This window comes from Gallus gallus, chromosome 2 (assembly GCF_016699485.2).
Source record: "Gallus gallus isolate bGalGal1 chromosome 2, bGalGal1.mat.broiler.GRCg7b, whole genome shotgun sequence".
Taxonomy (NCBI): domain Eukaryota; kingdom Metazoa; phylum Chordata; class Aves; order Galliformes; family Phasianidae; genus Gallus; species Gallus gallus.
In genome coordinates this window covers 20,015,595-20,035,260 of record NC_052533.1, presented here as the reverse complement: position 1 = coordinate 20,035,260, position 19,666 = coordinate 20,015,595, and the positions used below count along the sequence as shown (strand labels likewise).

The 19,666-nt window shown below is 48.6% G+C and overlaps 1 protein-coding gene across 1 annotated transcript; it reads right to left on the bottom strand.

The window, feature by feature from the left end:
* Window positions 1-102: 102 nt before the first annotated feature.
* C1QL3 (complement C1q like 3) lies at window positions 103-7,393 on the bottom strand. The gene is made up of 2 exons (XM_015281997.4): window positions 6,272-7,393; window positions 103-2,863 (listed from the first exon to the last, which is right to left on the bottom strand). The coding sequence occupies exons 1-2, from the start codon at window positions 6,857-6,859 to the stop codon at window positions 2,684-2,686; spliced, it is 768 nt and encodes a 255-aa protein (XP_015137483.2). The 5' UTR covers window positions 6,860-7,393; the 3' UTR covers window positions 103-2,683.
* Window positions 7,394-19,666: the final 12,273 nt, after the last annotated feature.

Genomic DNA, 19,666 nt, shown 5'->3' with positions numbered 1-19,666 from the left:
ACATTAATTTATCCTCTTGAATTTATGGACTGTCCCAGTGATCACGTGTATGTGCATACAGACCATCGGCTTTTTGTAAGGATGCAACACCAAAAGTCAAAATATATTACATAATATGGTTTTAATGAGTTGCAATAGTTATAACAAAGGTTGTGATAGAAGTCTTTACAAATCAGTATATCAAGATATGATGAAAAAGGAAGAAATGTTTGCCTTATATGTGTTTTTCACATAAAGAGTATTCTTTCCTCTTGTCTATCTTTTACCAGGGCAAGCGATTTGTCCCAAAAAAAAGGTCTTACCCAGTAGTAATGGTAGCCTGATTTCAAAAGCTTCTTCAGATTTGACCTAATATGTCTTGTAGTGCTGAAGTTTTTCCAGTAAATACCTCAGTAAATACGCATTGCTAGTTGCAAATGTTCTCTAGCTTGTTACATTACTGCTTGGTACTGCACAGGCAATCTCTAGTTGCACTGCTGGCAGTGCGCTAAGTGATAAAAGCAGTCCTGGATTGAACAGACAAGAAGTCAGCTACACATCTGCTACTGAAATGCGTGACGTAGTAGTAAGAAACCAGGAGAGATCCCTGCGATGTACACATACAGCTAAGCGCCTTGTCGTAACCCAAAACCGTAACCATTCTGATGAGACAAGACACAAGCAGCCTGCAACTCACTGTCCCTCTGCAACACCTAGATGAATTAGGCCAGCCGTCCTCTTAGCCTATTTTTTTGAGTTGGTCGACTCAAACCAGAAACAGAATGGGTACTATGCTCTGTTTAAAAGCTTTACTCATTCAAACGAGGTTTTTAGAGACGTTCTTCAAATCTTCATCACTTTTACTGAGGAATCAGCACTGGAGAGCTCTTTGTCTCAATGGCAGACACTTTTGGCGTCTTACTGCAGAGAAATCTGAGTTCATACCCTTAGCAGATTAGACAAGGTTGCTTATGGCAAATGGCATGAAATCGAAATGCTAGGGATTGCCTCTATTACTCTTCAATGATTTCTACAAATTTTACCTTGAATTTGCCAAATTGTTAAGAATAACATAACCAGCTGTGCTAAGGAGCTAGCTAATAATCCCGGTATCATTTTTAGATGGAAATTTGCAAGTTTTAACCTGAGAGAAATAGACAGCCTCCCACTCCCCCAAACAAAGCAAATAATAAATCTGTTTTCAGAATAGAAGTATTCTGTGGCTATTCCTGGTATGACTGATTTTAAAGCATTTTTATAACTATGTAACTCATAGTACCTGTGCTTAGTTTAATTCTCCAAGCTATTAATCCTTTATACATATTAAACTTCTTTCTTTGAGACTTTAGATATATATATCTTTATATATATATATATGAATGAGAAAAATAGGTTTTAATACACACTCTCTTGCATGTAAATATCTGCTTCTTTCTTTGCATATGTGTTTTCATTTTTGGTAATATACTTATCTATGTCCATTTCATAGGCACACCTTACTACAAACTCATAGCTAAGTACCATGGAGAAGGCCTGCGTCCCGACATTTTCTCCTACATCACATCTCCCACTCTTCCTTTGCGGGAATGATCCCACCGACTTCAGTGAGATGAGACACTGAAGGCAATTAAGTGTTGGCCCATTCCTACCAACTTCCAGTTGAACACCTGCTGTATGTTAAAAGTCATTACTGTTTTATTAAAAATAGTAGCCAAGTACAGACTAAGTGCTAAAGGACTAATGAGGACTAGTTGCTGCAAAGGAAACATCTGACCTGGGTCTGAGGATGTGGATTCTAGGCCTAAATATTTACACAGCTAACCATCAGGAACGGGCCTGTAACATTGGCTAAATATATATTTACACATGTTTACAAATTAACAGCCAAATCCTCTTTCCACTAACATCAATGGGAGTTTTGCCATTGGCTTCAGTGTAATCAGGGATTTGGTCCAATATAATAGTTTGACAGCTGTTAAATGGTTCAGGAAAAAAAAAAAAAAAAGTGTTTTTTCTATCCCTCTCTTTTAGAACACAGCTAAGGGGGAGACAAAATTGAACAACTTCAGTGGTTGGATATTGTGTTAAAAGTCTAATGTAAACCTACAAAGCAGGAACATTGAGTTAAGGCTTGAAGCTGATTACTTTCTAGTTTTAAGTGGAAGGAGGAGAAAAGTACAAGGCAAACAATTCCTTTGGAGAGAGAAAGTGTATTTTGATTACCTCTTCCTTTTATTGTAAAATCATTCCTCACCACACTATGAGTGGACTCCAAGCATCATTGCTAGCAGGTAAGTCACAAGAACCAAAGCTGAAGTATGGATAAAGCAGCAAGATCATAACACATCAAAGTATCATATACACTGAAGAAATAACTCAGCGTCTTTTTGTGTTTCTTTGTTTCCTATAAAAATTTGATCTATGTAAGACTTCATTCACATGGACACTAACAATGAGGAAGTATTTGCTTTGGCGGTAGTGGATCGCACATCTGCTTAGCTCGTTTTGTATTTTTTTTTTTAACATAAAGTTTCTCTGTGTCGCACAGATGTGAATCAGGTAGCATTCGACATTCCCCCCCAGTGAGGTGTAGCGGTCGATCTCTGCTGGGGTGCTTGTTTCATTGACTTTTGCCACGCAAATCCATTGCTTAGGAGAGCGAGCTTCATTTTCGGAGCGCTTGGGTGGGTCTTTTGACTCATTATCAGTCGGCATAAATAATAAATCCAGAAAATGTGCTGTATTTGTTGTTGTTTCCTCCATGTGCTTTTCCTCCATCTAATTTAATGTAAACTTCGTCTCCCGGCTCCAAGTGAAGAACCACGCTGTTACTGGCGTAGTCGTAATTCTGGTCGGCATCCTGAGCAATGGCGCTAGCTCGAACCTATGTAAAACACATAATCAGTGGTTAAGAAAACCCAGATAACTTCTCCTGCGTGCTGAGTTCAAAGCATAGCCTCAACATTTTATTCAGCTTCCGTACATGGCCACTTTACGTGTGTAAAAACATACATTGCCTATTTTTCTTATGGGTACTGCTGATATTCTCCTACAAAACAATATCTGAAACTAAAGCAGTGACCTGCTCATTCCTCAGCCTCCTGGTGAATGCACCACCACTTGCACTCCAGTAAACGTGTTGTGCCTTTGAAAGCATACATGTAATAACAGCTGGAGTTGGGACAACTGGCTCTGGTCATGTGCCAGCTTTACATCGGTGCAACTTTCATCTCAGTGGAACAATTGATTGACAATGGCAAAGGTCTGCAGCGAGGCCCTATGGATATCGGGCTGGAGTTCTTCCAGAGCTGATTTACTGCCATACTGCTAATAGGATTGTGCTGCAGAAAGAAGCAAGAAAGGCACACCCACACACCCACCGCACGCGGGCAGGTAAGGAACCAGGCAGGATTTGGAAAAGCTGTTAGTGCCACATTTCCTCGAGCAAGCAGATACTTTCTGTGCAGTGTGAAAGGTGCTAATTTGAAAAACGAGGTGTATGTCACTGCTTACTTTGAGAAGTTGTGGAACTTACAGGCAGTGGAGGACTTCAGTTCCACTTACAACTCCCACTCCAACATGCATTTCCGTCCCATTTCCCCCGGCTACGCCACTACCCATTAGATGTGACATTCCAGCAAGTTCAGGACGTACGTTGGTTTCCAGCAACGTCTGTGGCACTGTAAGTCTCCAAATCATTTCTGTGTAATTTGACCCTGTTTGTTAAAATATTTAAACTTGGCCGTGTGTGATTTATTGCAGTGCAACACATCATCTGCTTGTTGCTTGTCTTTGTTCCGGCGTCGTTACGGAGCTGTAAGTGATTTAGTGGCGCTGCAAACCTGCGCTAAGTAATAATGCATGACTTGGTGTGCTACGTGTGGGGTTCTGTCTGTTCCGAACCGAAGGAATAGGCTGTAAGTCACCAATGGCCACGGATCCCTTTCAAGTTCAAATGACAAATTGCCAAATTAAACCTTCGTAGGATATGATCTCCCATTAATACTGAGATGTTAAAAAGAGAGGAGGGGGTCTTAGGACCGCATGGTATTACAAACCGTAGTAGGTGGGAATTCTTTGTGCCTCCTGTGTGGGTGAGAAGGGCTGGGAAGTCTTGCAGTGCTTTGACAGCCTGCAAATTTCCTACTGCATGTTAAGAATCCTCGGCTATTTCAGAACCTCTTCATCCCGAACCGCCTGGAATTGTTTACAGAGCGCATCTCTTCTGCTGGTGTCTCGGCGAGCGTTATTCCAAGCACGGGGTGTTTCCTGTGGGTTAATGACCAGCGGGTGGAGCTGAAGGCTCTGGGCATTAACCCTCGAAACACCCCCAAAGAAAATCGCACGGGCTGAGACTGTTGGTAGCGTAAATGGAAAGGGCAAAACGGAAAGGGGTGAAATGGCTGCAGATGAGGTGGAGAAACTTTCACTGGGAACAACTATCTTGCCTGCTGGCAAACAAAATGGCTTAAATCGCTTTCCAAATTTCCGTTTAGCTCATAATTAAATGCTACGTGGTGTATTTCTCTATGTTTTGTATTGTAGGAGCAAACTCCGATTGTATTCCTGACTGCCGTAAGGTCAGCATATGAACACTGCATACAGCGACAGACGTTTCATGTTCAGGTTTGAGGCCGTACCTCGTGCCTGAAGGCAAAAAAAAAAAGAAGACCCAGAAAGCAAAGTGCACGTATTGCTGCTCTGTGCGCGCTGGCAAACGTCCTGCACATCCAGCGTGCTGTGGGCTTACACCTGCTCGCGTGGTCAGCCAGCACCATTTCCCGGTAAAGCGTGTGAGAAGAGCCTCAAGGAACGCTCCGAGCTCTGCTGGGACCGTGAGCGGATCTCAGAGCGAAGCCGCTCAGCCCGGACGGCCCTGGAGCCGCACGGCGCTCACCTCATGGCGCAGCCACGCGGGGACACAGCGCTGAGCTCCGCGCTCAGCACCTCCCTGCCACGGACTGAGCAACGCCGCGCTCCTGGGCGCTCCTCGTAGGCTTTGCGTGGGTACGAAAGGCTTTCCTGCGAGCCACGCGCTTTCCACCCGGCACTTCCATTGTTAGAAAACACTGCGTTTAACCGTGACACCTTTGTCAGAATCCCGAGCGCCTCACACTTTCTCACCACCAACACGCACCGTCGGCCACCGGCGCACCCCGGATAAAGCAGAGCCCGAAGAGGGACTGCTGTGCTGGAATCGCGTCTGCGATAAATAAGTTGCGTGCGGGTAATTGCCTCAATATTGACGCACACGTCTGCAGCTCCTCGCGCAGACACCTCCCTCCTTTTTCTCTTTGAGACACCGAGAGTTCAGTCCGCCTCGTGCCCGGCGCTGGAAGTTGTCGTGTTTGCAAACAGACTTCGGGCTCCATTTAATATTTATAGCCCGTAACTTTTTTTAAGAGCGCCGGGCCCTGGGAAAAGAAACACTTTAAAACGCGTTATAACGGGGGCCGGGAATGGCCGTGCGTTCTAATTGCCGGCATAACGGTATTCCCACGGCGGGCAGCGCTGCCTTTACGCGGAGAAATCAAAGCGAATGCATTACAGCGCGCTCTGCTCCACCGGTCCCGGTTTAGCCGCTGCGATGATATTTACGGCAGACATTTTCTAATTTAATTAATTGCCGCTGATGTCCTCATTATGCCGTTTTCACGGCGCTTCTGAGGAGCCATAAACAAAAGGTTAAGCGCCGTGTCGGACCCCGCTGCCGCGGCGGGCGGAGGTGAGAGAGCGAACGGCCCCTCCCGGCCCCGCGCCGCCCGGGACGCGGCCGCTGCCCGACGGCACTTCGGGGCGCGGCGCCGGGAGCGGCACTGCCCGGACCCGCCGAGTGCGCGCCGAGGGAGCGCGGAGCGGCCCCGGGGACGGCGGTACCGCCACGGCTCCGGCGAGCGCGGCGGCGGCGGCGCCTCTCCTAATTAAAACGGATTGTTCCGCCGTCTTTCGCGCGGCGGCATCGCAAGATCTTTAATTATTAGTGAACGTCGCCACCCCCCCCGCGGGGAACGGCGGCGAGCCGGGGCCGCGATGGCGTTTCTAGGGGTGCTCGGCACAAAGCCGCCGTCCGCCGGCGCTTCCCCCGGCGCTGACCCGCTACGAGGCGGGACCCGGCGCCGCCGAGACCGCAGGGGTGCCCGCTCCCTTCAGGGTGCCCAGACCCGGGCTCTCCGCCCTCCTCACGGGCTCCCCGTCCCCTCCCGGCTCCCGCTCCTCTCAGGGCTCCCGGACCGCGGCTCCCCGTCCCGTCCCGGCTCCGTTCCCGCAGGTTTGCCCCCCCGCCCCGGCCCACCTGGTTGTTCTTGCAGAGGTCGGCCCACATGCTGGTGCCGTCGCCGCCCCGCATGAGCACATGGTAGGTGAAGAAGTAGATGCCGGGGATGGAGCAGGTGAACTTGCCGGTGGTGGGGTCGTAGTGGTTGCCCAGGTTGGTGACCACGTCGTCGAACTTGAGCACCTCGTAGCCCTCGTGCTGCCGCTTCAGGCCGGCGTAGAAGGCGATTTTGGGCACGGTGCTGTAGGTGGCGGCGCTGATGGCCCCCGCCGCGTTCAGCCCCGGCGCCCCGGGCGGCCCCGGCAGCCCCTGCCGTCCCGGCTCGCCCTTCTCGCCCGGCGGTCCCACCGGCCCGGGCGGCCCCGGCTCCCCCGGCGGCCCGCGGGGCCCCGCTTTGCCCGGCCGGCCGGCGTCCCCCTTGGGCCCCTGGATGAAGGTGGGCAGGGACTGCATGAGGCCGCGGTCGGGCGTGGCCGCCGTGCTGGGCGCCTTGGTGCCGCCGTAGGGGTCGCAGACCATGCGGCAGGTGCCCAGCATCTCGTAGTGCGCCGAGGTGCCGGCCGAGCTCACCAGCACCGGGATGAGGACGACGAGCAGCAGCACCATCACCACTCCCAGCGCTCCGGCCGCGATCAGCCGCCGCCTGCTGCCCACCAGCCGGCTCAGCGCAGGGCGATCCTCCTGCCTGCTTTTGGACAGAATCTTGATGGCTGTGCGGGGACCTCCTCAGAGCCGAAAAAACGCCGAGCCCGAGCGAGCCCGGCTCCCGGGGCTTTGGCCCTCCCGCTGCCGGCGGGTCCGGCGCTGCGCTGCGGCCGCCGCGGGCGGGTGTGGAGGGAGCGCCGCCGCCGCCCCGACCGCCGCACTTTTATGCTCCCGCCGGCGATCGACTTTTTTTTTTTGCACACCGTGCCAGTCCGAGTCAACTTTCCCTGCAACTCGCCTTGCCTCTCGCGATCGCCCCGCTCGCTCTCTCTCTCTCTCTCGCCGCTTTTTTTTCTCCCCGCAGAGGTGACGGCGCTCAGCAGGGACGCGCTGCCCGCTGCCCGACGCCGCTCAGAGCCCGCGCCGCCGCCGGAGCCGCCGCCGGAGCCGGAGAGAGAGCGGGATCCCGCCCGGTGCCACCTGCCAGCAGAGGAGGAGGCTGCCGAGCGCGCTGGAGCAATTTATAGGCACCCAAAAGCGCAGGGGAAAGGGGAGCTGCTTTGGCATCTCATTCCAGCATCTGCTCCGCTCTTCCCACTCACAGGGAGTTTGGCATTACTCTGGCAGTGTGGGAAATATATATTTTTTTCCTCTCTCCCCCCCGTAGCCCTCCCCACGTCTCACTCCCCCCCCACTCCCCCCCCCCCCACCCCACCCCCCCGCAGACGGATGAACAGCAAAATCGTGCGCCTCGCTCGGTGCTGCGCCGCGCGGTGACGGCTCCTTCGGAGCGCAGCGAGAGGCAGAGTTCTGCCCGGCCTTTGGGCACCCCCGGGGTCACCGGCGGAGAACTGGAAGGTCACCCCACCTCCCGGCCACTGCCGCCCCGCGGCCGCCCCACCGCGCCTCTGTTTACTGCGAAATAGCGCTTTGAACGTCGGGGTGCTGGACAGCTCCCGATCGCTCAGGTGGAAGTTCTCTGGCGACGAACTGCCACCCGGCACCGGCACAGAGATCGGCACCTCTCCCAGCTCCGCAGCTCCCTCTTCACCTCTCCTCAGTTACGGCCATGAGTGCAGAGAGGGAAACATCCCTTTCCTTGAATTAAAACTGATGTTCTCATCACGGGTGCTAAAAGCAGCCCCCCCTCTGCTGACGGTGACACAGAGGAACACGGTTCCCTCTTGCTCAGAAACCCAAGGAAAAGGGTGGGCCATACGTGGACCGGCAGATGCCCGGAGCTGTGACAAAGCTCTGCCTCAACTCGAGGGCAGCAAAGCGTTTTATTCAGCTTGTTCGGTTCGGTTTGGTTTTTTGCTAAAGGTTTCTCCTCCCCCAAGGGTTGGTGCGCACCTCTGTGCCACGGTAGGAAGGTGAATGTGCAATCTCGGTGGCATTTCTCCCAAGGAAATATTAAGCAACTTGTCTCGCTCACAGATATACAAGGTACACAAAGAGCTGCTTAAATAAACAAACAGAATTGATTCCTAAATCATACTTCTGTATTCAGGAGCAATGGACGTCAATCAAACGTGGGTGACATTTGCCTGTCAATACAGGGATGATGGCTGGAAAGAGTGTGACTTATTACGGCAAGGCAAGAATCCGAAATGAGCGGCAGCAGCAAGTAGGACAACAGCCACATAATAGCATCTCCAGCGATGATCAGAGAGCTGTGATCTTGTCTCGGGTTTTATTAGCACGAATCCCCTCTCCCTTTCCCCCCCTCCCCCCCCCCCGAACTCTTTTCTTTCTTTTCTGTTTCGCAACACAATAAGGTCAAACAAGCAGGCGGTGGGAAACAAAGATTCATTGATTCTTCCTTTTAAGCACAAATGTCAGCGGCTCCTTCTGCTCTTTCCTGGGAGACTCAAAGGCAGTGAGTGAGTCCATGCCACGCAGAGATGGGCCCTCCCAGCTCCTTATCTCCCCAGAAAACTCCCGATAAAGCCTCCATTTCACACACATAAATACCCCGCTCCCCCTTTCTCCTCCTCTGTTTTTTTTTTTCTTTTTCTTTAGTGCTCCGTCTTTCAAAGACTCTTTATCTGGCTCTGGCACAAGCGAGCCGTTTCCCTCAGCAAAGGGCTCCCACTCAGGACCCGGGAATGCATCGGGAGGATTATTCTTGTATCTCATCGCTCTCTCTGCCCCACAGGATAAGGCTTTCAACGCTGCTCTTTAGTCTGTGCAGGAAGAAAAGTTGTGTAGAGTGACAGCTCTGTCTCAGACCGTGGGTGGCCCTTGGGGTGCTGCATTCCGTCATCTGTGGCACAGCAGGACTTTATGGCACCAGGATGTGCCCATGCTTCCATTGCACCTTACACTCAAGGAGCACAAGGAGCACTCTTGAACCTCCAGATGGACACGAACCAATGGTGCTTTGCCAAGCCACAGTGACCTGGTGACACCTTGGTAAGTACACTCAGTTCCACGCTCCAGCTCTGGAATCCTGGTTCTTAAAGCAAGCTCCTACCAACCTACTGTGTTTATCTCCTTAATGCTCAGGTTGATCCTTGTGCATACTGTCAGCCACCTCTGAGGCTCCTTTGCAGACTTTCTCTGCAGGAAGGTCTGAGCCAGCCACAAAGTCACAGTCTGAGCAAGCAGAAGAGCACAGGGTGCTCATGCTGGGTTGTCCATGAAGACCATGTGCTGGCTGGGAACATTGCCTGGGATCGTGAGCTCTACACCAGTGCTTCAGGAACCTGATCAGCCTTGGTAAAAATATATTTTCCAAGGAAACTAAAAGTGAAAAAACCAGAGGGCTGCAAAGTTATGCACCAAAGAGGTCAGTACTCTGGAAAAAGGAAAATGTAGAAACCTCTTTTTATAATGGGACATTTGTTGCCCTGAAGTGACTTGTCAAAGCATTGACTCACTCAGTTACGGCCTGAGTACCACTTCTGTTAGAATATTACCTCTTCTCCACACAAAAGACTAAAAATGAAGATGGACGCCCATTCCCAGCAAACCTATTACACCAAGGCCAGCTGCTGCCAGTCCTAATGCAGTGACCAGTGCTACACTTCTTCATCCTTTTCCTTTACCTCCCCTTCTCTCTGGGGCTGCCGTGTGAGCTGCATCCCCTGCAGCTTCTGCCATTTGAAGCAGCCTGCCCACAGCTCCTTCTCTCACTGACTAATTAGCTAATGTTCATACAGAACCTTAAAGATGTGGAGCATAACACGCATGTTAATTTTCCTTGTGTGCTGAGAGAGAGCAGGTACTGTTGTCTTGTGACTGGGATAGGGAAAAAATGGGAGAGAACCAAACATCTTGTCAAGGAAAGGTGTTCTGCAGACCCCAGGCACAACATGGCTCCTTCAGCCTGTGGTGCTCGGTCCAAAGGGTGAGCCTGGGAAAAACAGCCTGTAGGAAGGGCAACCCCTCAGTACTACAGCGAGCAGCAGCAATGCAGAGAATGGCAAATGCTGAACGAGGGACTGCTCCAACATCATGCCAAGTTCCAGCCGTCCTGCTCACTCCTATCTGCATCTGCTTTGCTTTTGCTTATACTTCATCTCATTGAGAAAAAGTCTTTTAGAGAAGTGTTTTGAATTCCAGTCAACTCAAAAATTAAGACATTGCTATACTGAATCTTCAGAAATACAGGTCGAACCATGTATATAAATGTTGGTATTTCTGCCGGGCACCAGTGGATGAATTCTGCTGCGCTGTGGCCAAAGAGCAACGTGCCCTCACCCCAGCAGGTAACTGGGTTCAGTGCTACAGAATAAAGTTAAGTTACAAATGGAGGGGAAATAGTCATATAGGTATAGATGGCTCAAAGGCACCATGATGAGCAGTCAAAATGCTGCTGCTGCTATCCTAAGCCACTTCCAGTACTGTTTCAGTTCTGTTCACCCACCTCACTGTATTTCATACCATGGGTCTTGGAGAGGCCCCTGCTCTGCTTTCTGGTGGAGGATCATGCAGGCAGCAGTAGCTGAGCTCTTCCAGGGCTTTGTTTCCATCGGCAGTGAAGAACACTTGTATTTATAGTGATGCAAGCTGCCCACTGGCTTCTTTTTGAAAATTAAGATTTTTGTACTCATTGAAGGAAACTCAGCTTCTGTGTACAAAAAAAAGCAGAGATGTTTTGTTGATGTTTTGGAAGTTTTACCTCTCATGTGAAATTTAAAAAGTCCTTCAGCAAGATATTCTCTGCTATTCAAGGATCTAAACCTTTGTGTGTGTGTGATTGAAAGTAGTCCAGATTAATGATGTTTGGAAAATGATTCAAAGTACCATTCAAAGAATCATTTTGGCCTTGCAAGCATTACAACCACTTTTCAAAGCCAAATGAGGGGAGAATTCAGGGGAGACAGTCACTGAAGTGACAGGGCTCAACAAGGAGAATTTGCAAGTAAATTCCATCTCTCTTTTCCTTTTTAGTTTTTAATCTGAAAAGGTCAGTCAAACATGACTGGTTAGCGGGGAGGGAAGTGGGGGGGAGAAATTAAAATGAAAAGATCTGTACTCAGGTCGTGTTTTGATGGGTGAATTACTGCAGACCATGTATGTAAAAATAAGCCTTCAACACAGCAAGAACTAAAGATTACACATCTAACTGACCAATTTTATGGCTATAAAATAATTGCAGATGATACTTGGTAATTGTTAACGATAACTAAACATAAAAGGTATTCATGATTGCAAGAGCCTTTGTTTATTCCAGAGATTAGCCATCAGCTGCAAACATAAAGGCTGCTCCTGCAAGTCTCTCCTCTCCTTGCACATGCGTGTCTGCAAGCCTGCCTCTGTCTTCTGTCCCCTTCCTCCCCTCCCCATCCCCTAAGGTGCCAAACACAAAGCTGTTGCAACGCACATGGGATGTACTGTGAACCCTAAGATACCTTTTGGTAGCATTACTGGTACAGCTTTTCCAGTACCAGTGGCACTTGAACAGCTGATGGTTCTTGTATTGGTGACAGGATGCAACTGCGGGATCTGTACTCATTACCCAAGGTCAGTGTTGTGCTGTCTGGGTAGAGCAGTACCTGCTGAGTCCCTTCTCTGATCTGCCTCCCTGCAAAGTGCTGGCCCCTGCTCTCTCCTTCTCAGGGGAGTTGTCACTCAGATGGTTTCTGAAGAGATCACTAAGAGCAGTGGCACTGTGGAACTGTCACTGAGCAGTAGCTTGCACCAGCTGGTAAATGCCTCTCCATAAATAGCCTCAATTTGCCAGTAAGTGAACTACGTTTCTGGAAATGGCTGTAAAACAATGAATTATTTTACATAGCTTTCTTCACAGGAGCCTGGGCATCCAGTGCCCCAGAGACCACGACAGTGCCTGCTTGTGGCAGGCTCCAGCTCTCACTTGGTCTGGGTCAGCTGGACCTTTCTCCCTCCCCACTACCTCTCCTGCAAAGCAGGCACGGTAACACATCACTCTTTTGGTGTAGAGGTCTTGGATTCTGCAACCACCTTGGTAAGCACATTGGTGGTTGAGATGTTTTTCATGTAGGCTTTCTGCTTGTCCCCCACCTTTAGCTCCCTCTTGATCAAAACCCACTGCAGATAATCTGTCATAAGCAGGCAGACAGAAGAACTCACAATGTTCATTAATAACCCCCAAATATACAGGTATTCATAAGTGCTGTTCAATCAAAGAGTATTGCTAATGGCAAAGGGTACGGTGTCGGAATTCTTATGAAGATGTAAATAGCAAATACAAAGAGATGGAAGATAAATGCCTCTAACACAGGGAGTGAGATTAAACAACCACTTTGTGCCTGCTTAAAACTATACCAGTAAGCAAAGGCATAAATCACGTTGCACTTCTATTACAAATTATGTCAGTTGTTAGAGTCAATCAGAAGGAGATTTCCAGGTTATTTGCCCACAAGTATGATTTTGGTTACCTTTGAAATGGTTACTAGGCTGTTAAAGAGAGACACTGGGGGAAAAAATGCAAGAGCAGAGACCAGCTTTTCTAAACTGTCATCGGCAATTTACCCTGCGTCCTCCAGATCTAAAGGACTCCCTTTCCATTGTTATACCAACCCAGCAATCTTCTGGTGTGTCATACCACAGTCCTTTATATTCATCAGGAGGTTGATGGATGGGCAATAAGAATGGATAGCTGGGAGTGGAAAACTCAGAATTAAAATCCCAAGAGTGGCAAGTTGCCCAAGAGATTTATTTTTTCTTCTATCATCTCCTCAACTGATCTTCTTATTGTGTCCGATTATTGATTTCTGGAGTACTTAATGGCATAATTTACTTTGCAAATTGCAATTATTTCTGATAATTCATTTTTCTTTCTGTAGGTTTCATTTGTTAAAGCGAAAGGCTCGTTGATCCCAAGCAATCTTCTCTACAACAAAATGGCACACTGTAGAATTTGGTGTGATCCTGCAGGATGCTGCGTCTTCAGTTATTATGGCAGACAACTGCTCTTGAGACTTTGCAAAATTTGCCCTTGCATTGCTAATAAAAACTGCGCTGCTGTATAGACCTGATCCATCATGAACCAGGATAGCTCCACTGAAAAAGATACAGCTGAGAAGTTAACGCATGCACGTGGGATCAGAATCCACTGTTTGTATTGCATTTGGAGAGCTGCAAAGCACAGAGGGATCCCACAAACACACTCTTCCCCAAAAGGGACGGGTTATGCCTCCACAATGAAGAGGGGAATGGATATTTCCTCGCAGCACTGTAGAGATCTGAGCCATGCTGGAACCACTGTGTATGTTTCTCAGCTTTGTGCACTGCTGATGTCATTATTATTATTAGGCTATCCTATATGGATATAACTATAGTTTTGACAATTGTGAATTCAACCTGTGTTTGTGCACTTAGCAAGAACGACTGAAAAAAAGAATGCAGATAGGAGAGGAAAACCAAAGTCTTTATCACCTTCTGAGATACGTATGCACTCCTGCTATGCGTACATTTTTAGCTCGGCTGTCGGTATTCCTTCCATACAGCAAACAAACAAAATACAGGATGCACAATTACTGCAAAAATCCAAAAGTTGTCAGGTGAGAAGAGGAATGTGACTGGCTGAAGAGCGCATCTACCATCTGGGGACTGAGGATTTCTCTCTCCAGAGGGATAAAATCCCAGCCAGAATTTTCCTCGCATATAGTGAGACATTACACATCCATTTACAACTCCCTCCCCCCACCCCATGCACATGTATGCACACAGATAAAACTGTGCTTGTTTTTGCTGGAATCAGAGCAGAACGCTGAGCCTTGTGGTTACCACAACTCAGCAAGCTGCCATTTTGTATTTTATGGCTGAAATATAACCAAAAAGAGCAGGGTGATATACTCAATATTCTGTGAAAACATTCTCAATCACTGGCTTACACACGGAGTTACTCCACTGAGCTAATTGACAGAGTGCCAAATTGTGTTTGCACTTAACACATGGGCGACTCCATTGGCCTAAAAGGCGCACTCACTCTTGTATTACTATGCAGCTCATTGAGCACGCGTTAGAGTTTCCTTGGTCTTTGGGATAATAGAATTTAACCTGAGTTCTTTTGTTTAATTAACTTTAAATCACCAATGTCAGCCTTTAAACATCTAGAAGAGGCAAGAATCTTTTATCAAGCTTAATGCCTGGGAGAGAGGATGAAGTGCAAAGAATGTGCACGGAGTATCCTGGCAAATGCTGCTTCTCATTGGGTGCTGGGGGGAATCAGGGAAAGGACACAAGGAGAGAGCAGTGCCTCTGAGCAGAGTGAGACAGGGAACTGCTGTGGGCAAGGACTGCAAAGGAAATATCACTTCCAGAGAGCAGCATTTCCAACAGTAACATTGGGCATATTTGGGTGCCGCTTGGATAATTAATTCTGAGGAAGAAAGAGCACAAAGCAGAGAGTCCACACGCAGGAGGAATCCTTGCACTTCAACGAATGGAGCAGCAACCTCAAGATGGCCCCGACCAAATTCTTCCTCCAGACATCTCGCCTGCTAACTGCTCCTCCAACATTTGTCTCCCACCAGGTAGGAATGCTAACCGCTCTCTACACAAACTAATTTGCTGCTGAATTTATCACTCAGACTCCTCCATTCAGGAAGGATGGCAAGCAGAAAGCAACGCACTGTCACACTGCCAGGTGTGGATGCTGTGAGATCCAGCCATCGAGCGGCGCGAGCCTGCAGACCTCGAGTCACAGTTCCTTCTTCACGCATTTAATCATCTCCTTATGGATTTTACCACAGATCTTTTCTTGGTCGTCAGGCTTCTATTCTGCATTTAACATATATCTGTTAATAGCTTTCTGTACTTAATTACATCGCTACTGTTTCTTCTCACTCCATTTATTAAGACTTTCTGCATTGTGAAGTGCAAATAGGTAACTAGACTAAAGCCAGTTAAGTGGGCATCTCAGCGACACTGTTACATCTGTGCTTCCCTTCCTCTTGCTATGCTCAGTGAACAGTTAAAAATGCCATTTTTTAAAAGAAAATTCCAATAAGCAGAGATTTAACTGGCTCACCACAACTCCACATCTCTGGAGCAGCCTCCAGAGTTGGTCTTCTCTCAGTAAATGAACACATTTAGACTCAGTTTGAAGCCCCCAGCTATGTATTTTGTGAACATCTGGGGATGAGGTGTTCTAATGCTTGGCTCTGCTGATGTTTTTATAAGAGTGAATCATAAAATCCTTAAAGTTGGAAAAAACTTCCAAGATCATCTAGCCTAACTGTCATCCCATCAGCACCATACCCACTGAACCATGTCCCTAAAGAGCTAGAAACAGCAACAAAAGGCCAGGGCCTGACTTTCCAGCTCTTGGCTGAGAAAAACAGCACGATTTGTATTTTACAGAATTGACTCCCATAAGCTGAAACAAGAAGGAAAGAAAGAGTAATGTGGGAGGACAGGTCCCAGCTATGCTGTTGGATTCAAATACTGTGCCAGTACTGGAATACTGGGCAGTGCTAGGGCATGTCTCTGGGCAGAAAGACAAGCTCTGCACAGCCCTTCCAGCCGCTCCCCTGTGTTGTCCATGCAGCTCCATGGCTGCAAGGTCTGGGAGAGGGCATCACCCTCACTGACCCACCCACCTCAGATGGAGGACATCAGCAGAGAGCGAAGGAGGAAGACAAAGAAGTGTTTTCCGTGCAGAGGGCTCTCAGCACCAGATGACGGACAATGTTCTGGTGAGTTAAGCACTGCAGGTGAGGTACTTGATTCTGCAAGCAGCCGTGTGCCTGCCTCGCTCCACATGAGGGCTGTGGGAAGTGGAACAGAGAGCAAAAGTCTGCGGCTGAGCTTGCTGAATGGGACAGATGGCAATCCGTGCCAAAAATAGCTTTGCTAGAAGTAGAACACATGGTAAATTGCATTAATTTTAATAATTGCTTTTTATGCTTTGATAAAAACTGGCAAAGACCTAAAGGATCCTCTGCCCAAGACAATTAGCACAGCTCTCCTTGACTGCTCCCCTTTGCTGCTCTGAGGCTTTCAGGCTCACAGAATGGCCAAGGGTGGGGCTGCCCACTTATGCCAGGAAAGCAGCAGTTTGCTGGGACAAGGGGGAAATGGGACTGGCTGCTTTTGATCTGCAAGGGGAGCACTGGCTGTTGCCTGGCAAGGCACAACCTCTGTATAGCTGAGGGCTCTGGTAACATCACCCTCTGAAGGCAGGCAGATTCAAAGTCCCAGGAGAGCCTCTTTCCAAAGGAAAGGCTTATTTAAAAGAAAAAAAAAGAAATATAGGAGATATAGATACACAACTTCATAGCTACTGTAGGGGAAAGAGAAGAGATTGATAGCTCCTTTGCCCACTGCAAAGGGGATTTTTGCCTACCAAAGTGCTGAGTACCACTGTTTTGTCATGTGAGAAGAGATAAGAGGAAGAGCACGGCCAAGCAATACCTGGAGAAACATCCACTGCAGCTTCTTACAACTTCCAGTCAGGAATTAAGGATGCCTGGCCTTGAAAGAAACCCTCACATCAAAGAGAACTGCCTTCAGCAGCAGTGTCAGGTGCAGTGTTAAACAGCCCCAGCACCCTGGTTACGCCACTACCCCAGTTAGTTACACCAGCACTCCAGTTACCCCAGCTCAGCATCACCTTGCCCAGTCAAATCAGTTCAGCCTGCTGCCCAGCTACAGCCAAGCCAAATCGCAGCACTCTGTCTGCTGGCAGAGTGTCCATGTGCAGGGCTGTGCCAGCGACACAAAATCGGTTTCTAATTGCTGTAGTTAATTCAGGGCATCCGCCGTTCCACCAGTTCTAAAATTACATGTAATTACCTGGGGGATTTCAGAGAGCCAGCAGCACCAGCTTTTTGCTTATGAACTGTATGCTGGAATACACAATATGTTTCACACAGTGTTACCAAATTTTGGTACGAATGAAGTATATTCTCTGTTACAGCCAAAAAGTGCAGTTGTTCACACTTGAAAAAATCCTTCTAATTCAAGACTTCTTCATCCACAGAGATCACAGAGGTGAGCAGCCCTCCAGACGTGGTACCTGCTGCTCCCCGGCACAGTGCACTCAGTGCTGCCCTTCCCACACCGGCACTGAGGCACACAGTGGGAGCTGTGCAGGGCTGGGGCCAGGCTGCTGCCCAGAGAGAAGCTGCTGCACAGCCCCTGTGCCCCCAAACCCCTTCCTCTGCTCCTCCAAAAGCCTCCCTCTGCCCATAAGTGCCCCAGCACCCCGTGAACCTGCATGGATGGATGTGGATTACGCTATGGGTATTATTTGTATTCCATCTTTTTTTTTAAGGCTCAGTGATTTGGATTGACAAATGTATTCTGATTTACAAATATGTTTTCTTCCCATCTTTGCCCTGTTTTTTCCATAGGAATTATTCTGTTCACCAGCTCAGGAAAAAACAATCAACAGCTGGGAGGTATATTCTGCTTCAGATTTTTGTACAGAATTACAATATATTTCCCTTCTTTTTCCTTCTGAGAAGTGCACCGAGCTCTGCATTCTCCCCACCGGCACCATCTTGTAGTTCCATTTCACTCGGTCCTCCCATACCCCTCATGTTTTTGTTGCTGTGTTTCTGTGAGGTATAACGGCTCTGCCACACTGCCTTTACTTTCAATATCACTTTTTTTTTTCCTCCAGGTGCACAGTGGTTTAAAAACCTCTTCACAGAGCACCTTGAAAGCTCTCGATGTTCATTTGCTGCAAGCGCATGGTGAAGCCCTCTTCAAACACAGCCATTATCTGAGAAACAGCACGAGAGGAGCAGAAAACTTGGGACAAGTGGACTCACTTGAGCAAACTGCCAAAGGGATGAGATGCTCCGGAGTTGCTGGGCTGAAACACTTGACTGGATCACAGACAGCAGATGAGGACAAATTTTTGACTTCTCTGCCAGCTTGTGGGTTTTCACTGTATCCAAAGATGGATGTTTCGGCATGACAGGAGATGAGAAACCTTAGAAATACCAACAGAATATAAAAAATGCTGCAAGGAAGCTGCATTACTTCTGTTCCTTGCCTTACCCCATAATCAAAGCACTTACTTCGGACAGCTTGCTAATGAAACTGGCTGTTGTTCTCCCCAGTTTTAGCATCATTATATGAATTACTGCGTAGATGCCAACACCATGCAAGCAGTGAGGCGACTGCGTTGGGTGAGTGATTCAAGGTGACCGAGCCCCCAGCTCAGGCAAATATTGATCAGACCCCCTTTACATAATTGTTCGTGTTCCTCCTCAGCTGCTCTCATCCACCACAGCCTGCTTCAGGGATGGTGTGCACCCAAATGATAATGCCTATACATGATAGTGGTGACACCAGAGCTTTTGGCATCTTTATATTGGCACAACCCAACCGCCTGCGCCCAAGAAGGTGACTCCATATCACCTCACAGAGAGCCTGGGAGGAGCTGTGATCAAAGGAAGCATGGTGTTCATACCAGAGTACACAGTGTTGGATTAAAGATCTCTGCACTATTCAGAAAAGGTTTCATATGCTGTGTCCAGAAGGGGATTTCAGAGGAAATACTTCAGCTGTTTCGTGAACTTCTCTTACTTGAGGGACATACTCTGTGAAGTAAGAGCAGCAGGTGCCAATATGGCACCTTTAGCCATCGTCAGACACCTCAAGAAGAGGCCTGGCTCTCAGCAATGTGAGAATACTGCTTTTCAACACAGACCTGGGTACTGAGGAGATGCACTTCAAGAAGCCCAGCCCAGGGCAATCCCAGAAGAGTGAATGAGTGGAGGGGAGGTGGCAGCATGTAGGATGAGGCCTGATGCAGAGTGCTGCCATGGGGTTCCCCCAGGGCCAGGCTGAAGCCCAGCCATTACCACACAGCTCTCAGAACTGCCCCTGCACAGGACATCAGCGAGCTGGAGACCTTGCAGGAATATGTCCTTAAAGTTAGCTGAGCCTCCACTGCTGCCTGGTAATGCTGAAGCAAAAAAAAAGCTAAGAAAAACACAGCACATCCCTCCCCCCCACCCCCCTTCCTCCCCTCACAGCCATGCTTAGATTTGCTGAGCAACAGTGCTACAGACCATGTATAAAGGCCTCCACCCTCCCAGCGCAGCTGCTGTACAAGCTGAGGAAGGAGAGGAGCAGGTGGAAGCTCTGCCTGATAATAACTGAGGCGGGAGGTACAGCAAACCTGTTTTTGGCAGTTTTCCACCTGGGGTGGGTCAAAAAGCTGGTACCTGGGTCATGGGGTTGCTTAGAAGCCAGGCTGGTGCTTCAGTACAGCGGATTGCTAGGTAACGTTACATAGGTAATGCTTCCAGTGTAGCACACAGCTTCACTGCACTTCTTACTGCTATCCTTACATGTAACCCTGCATTATTTGTG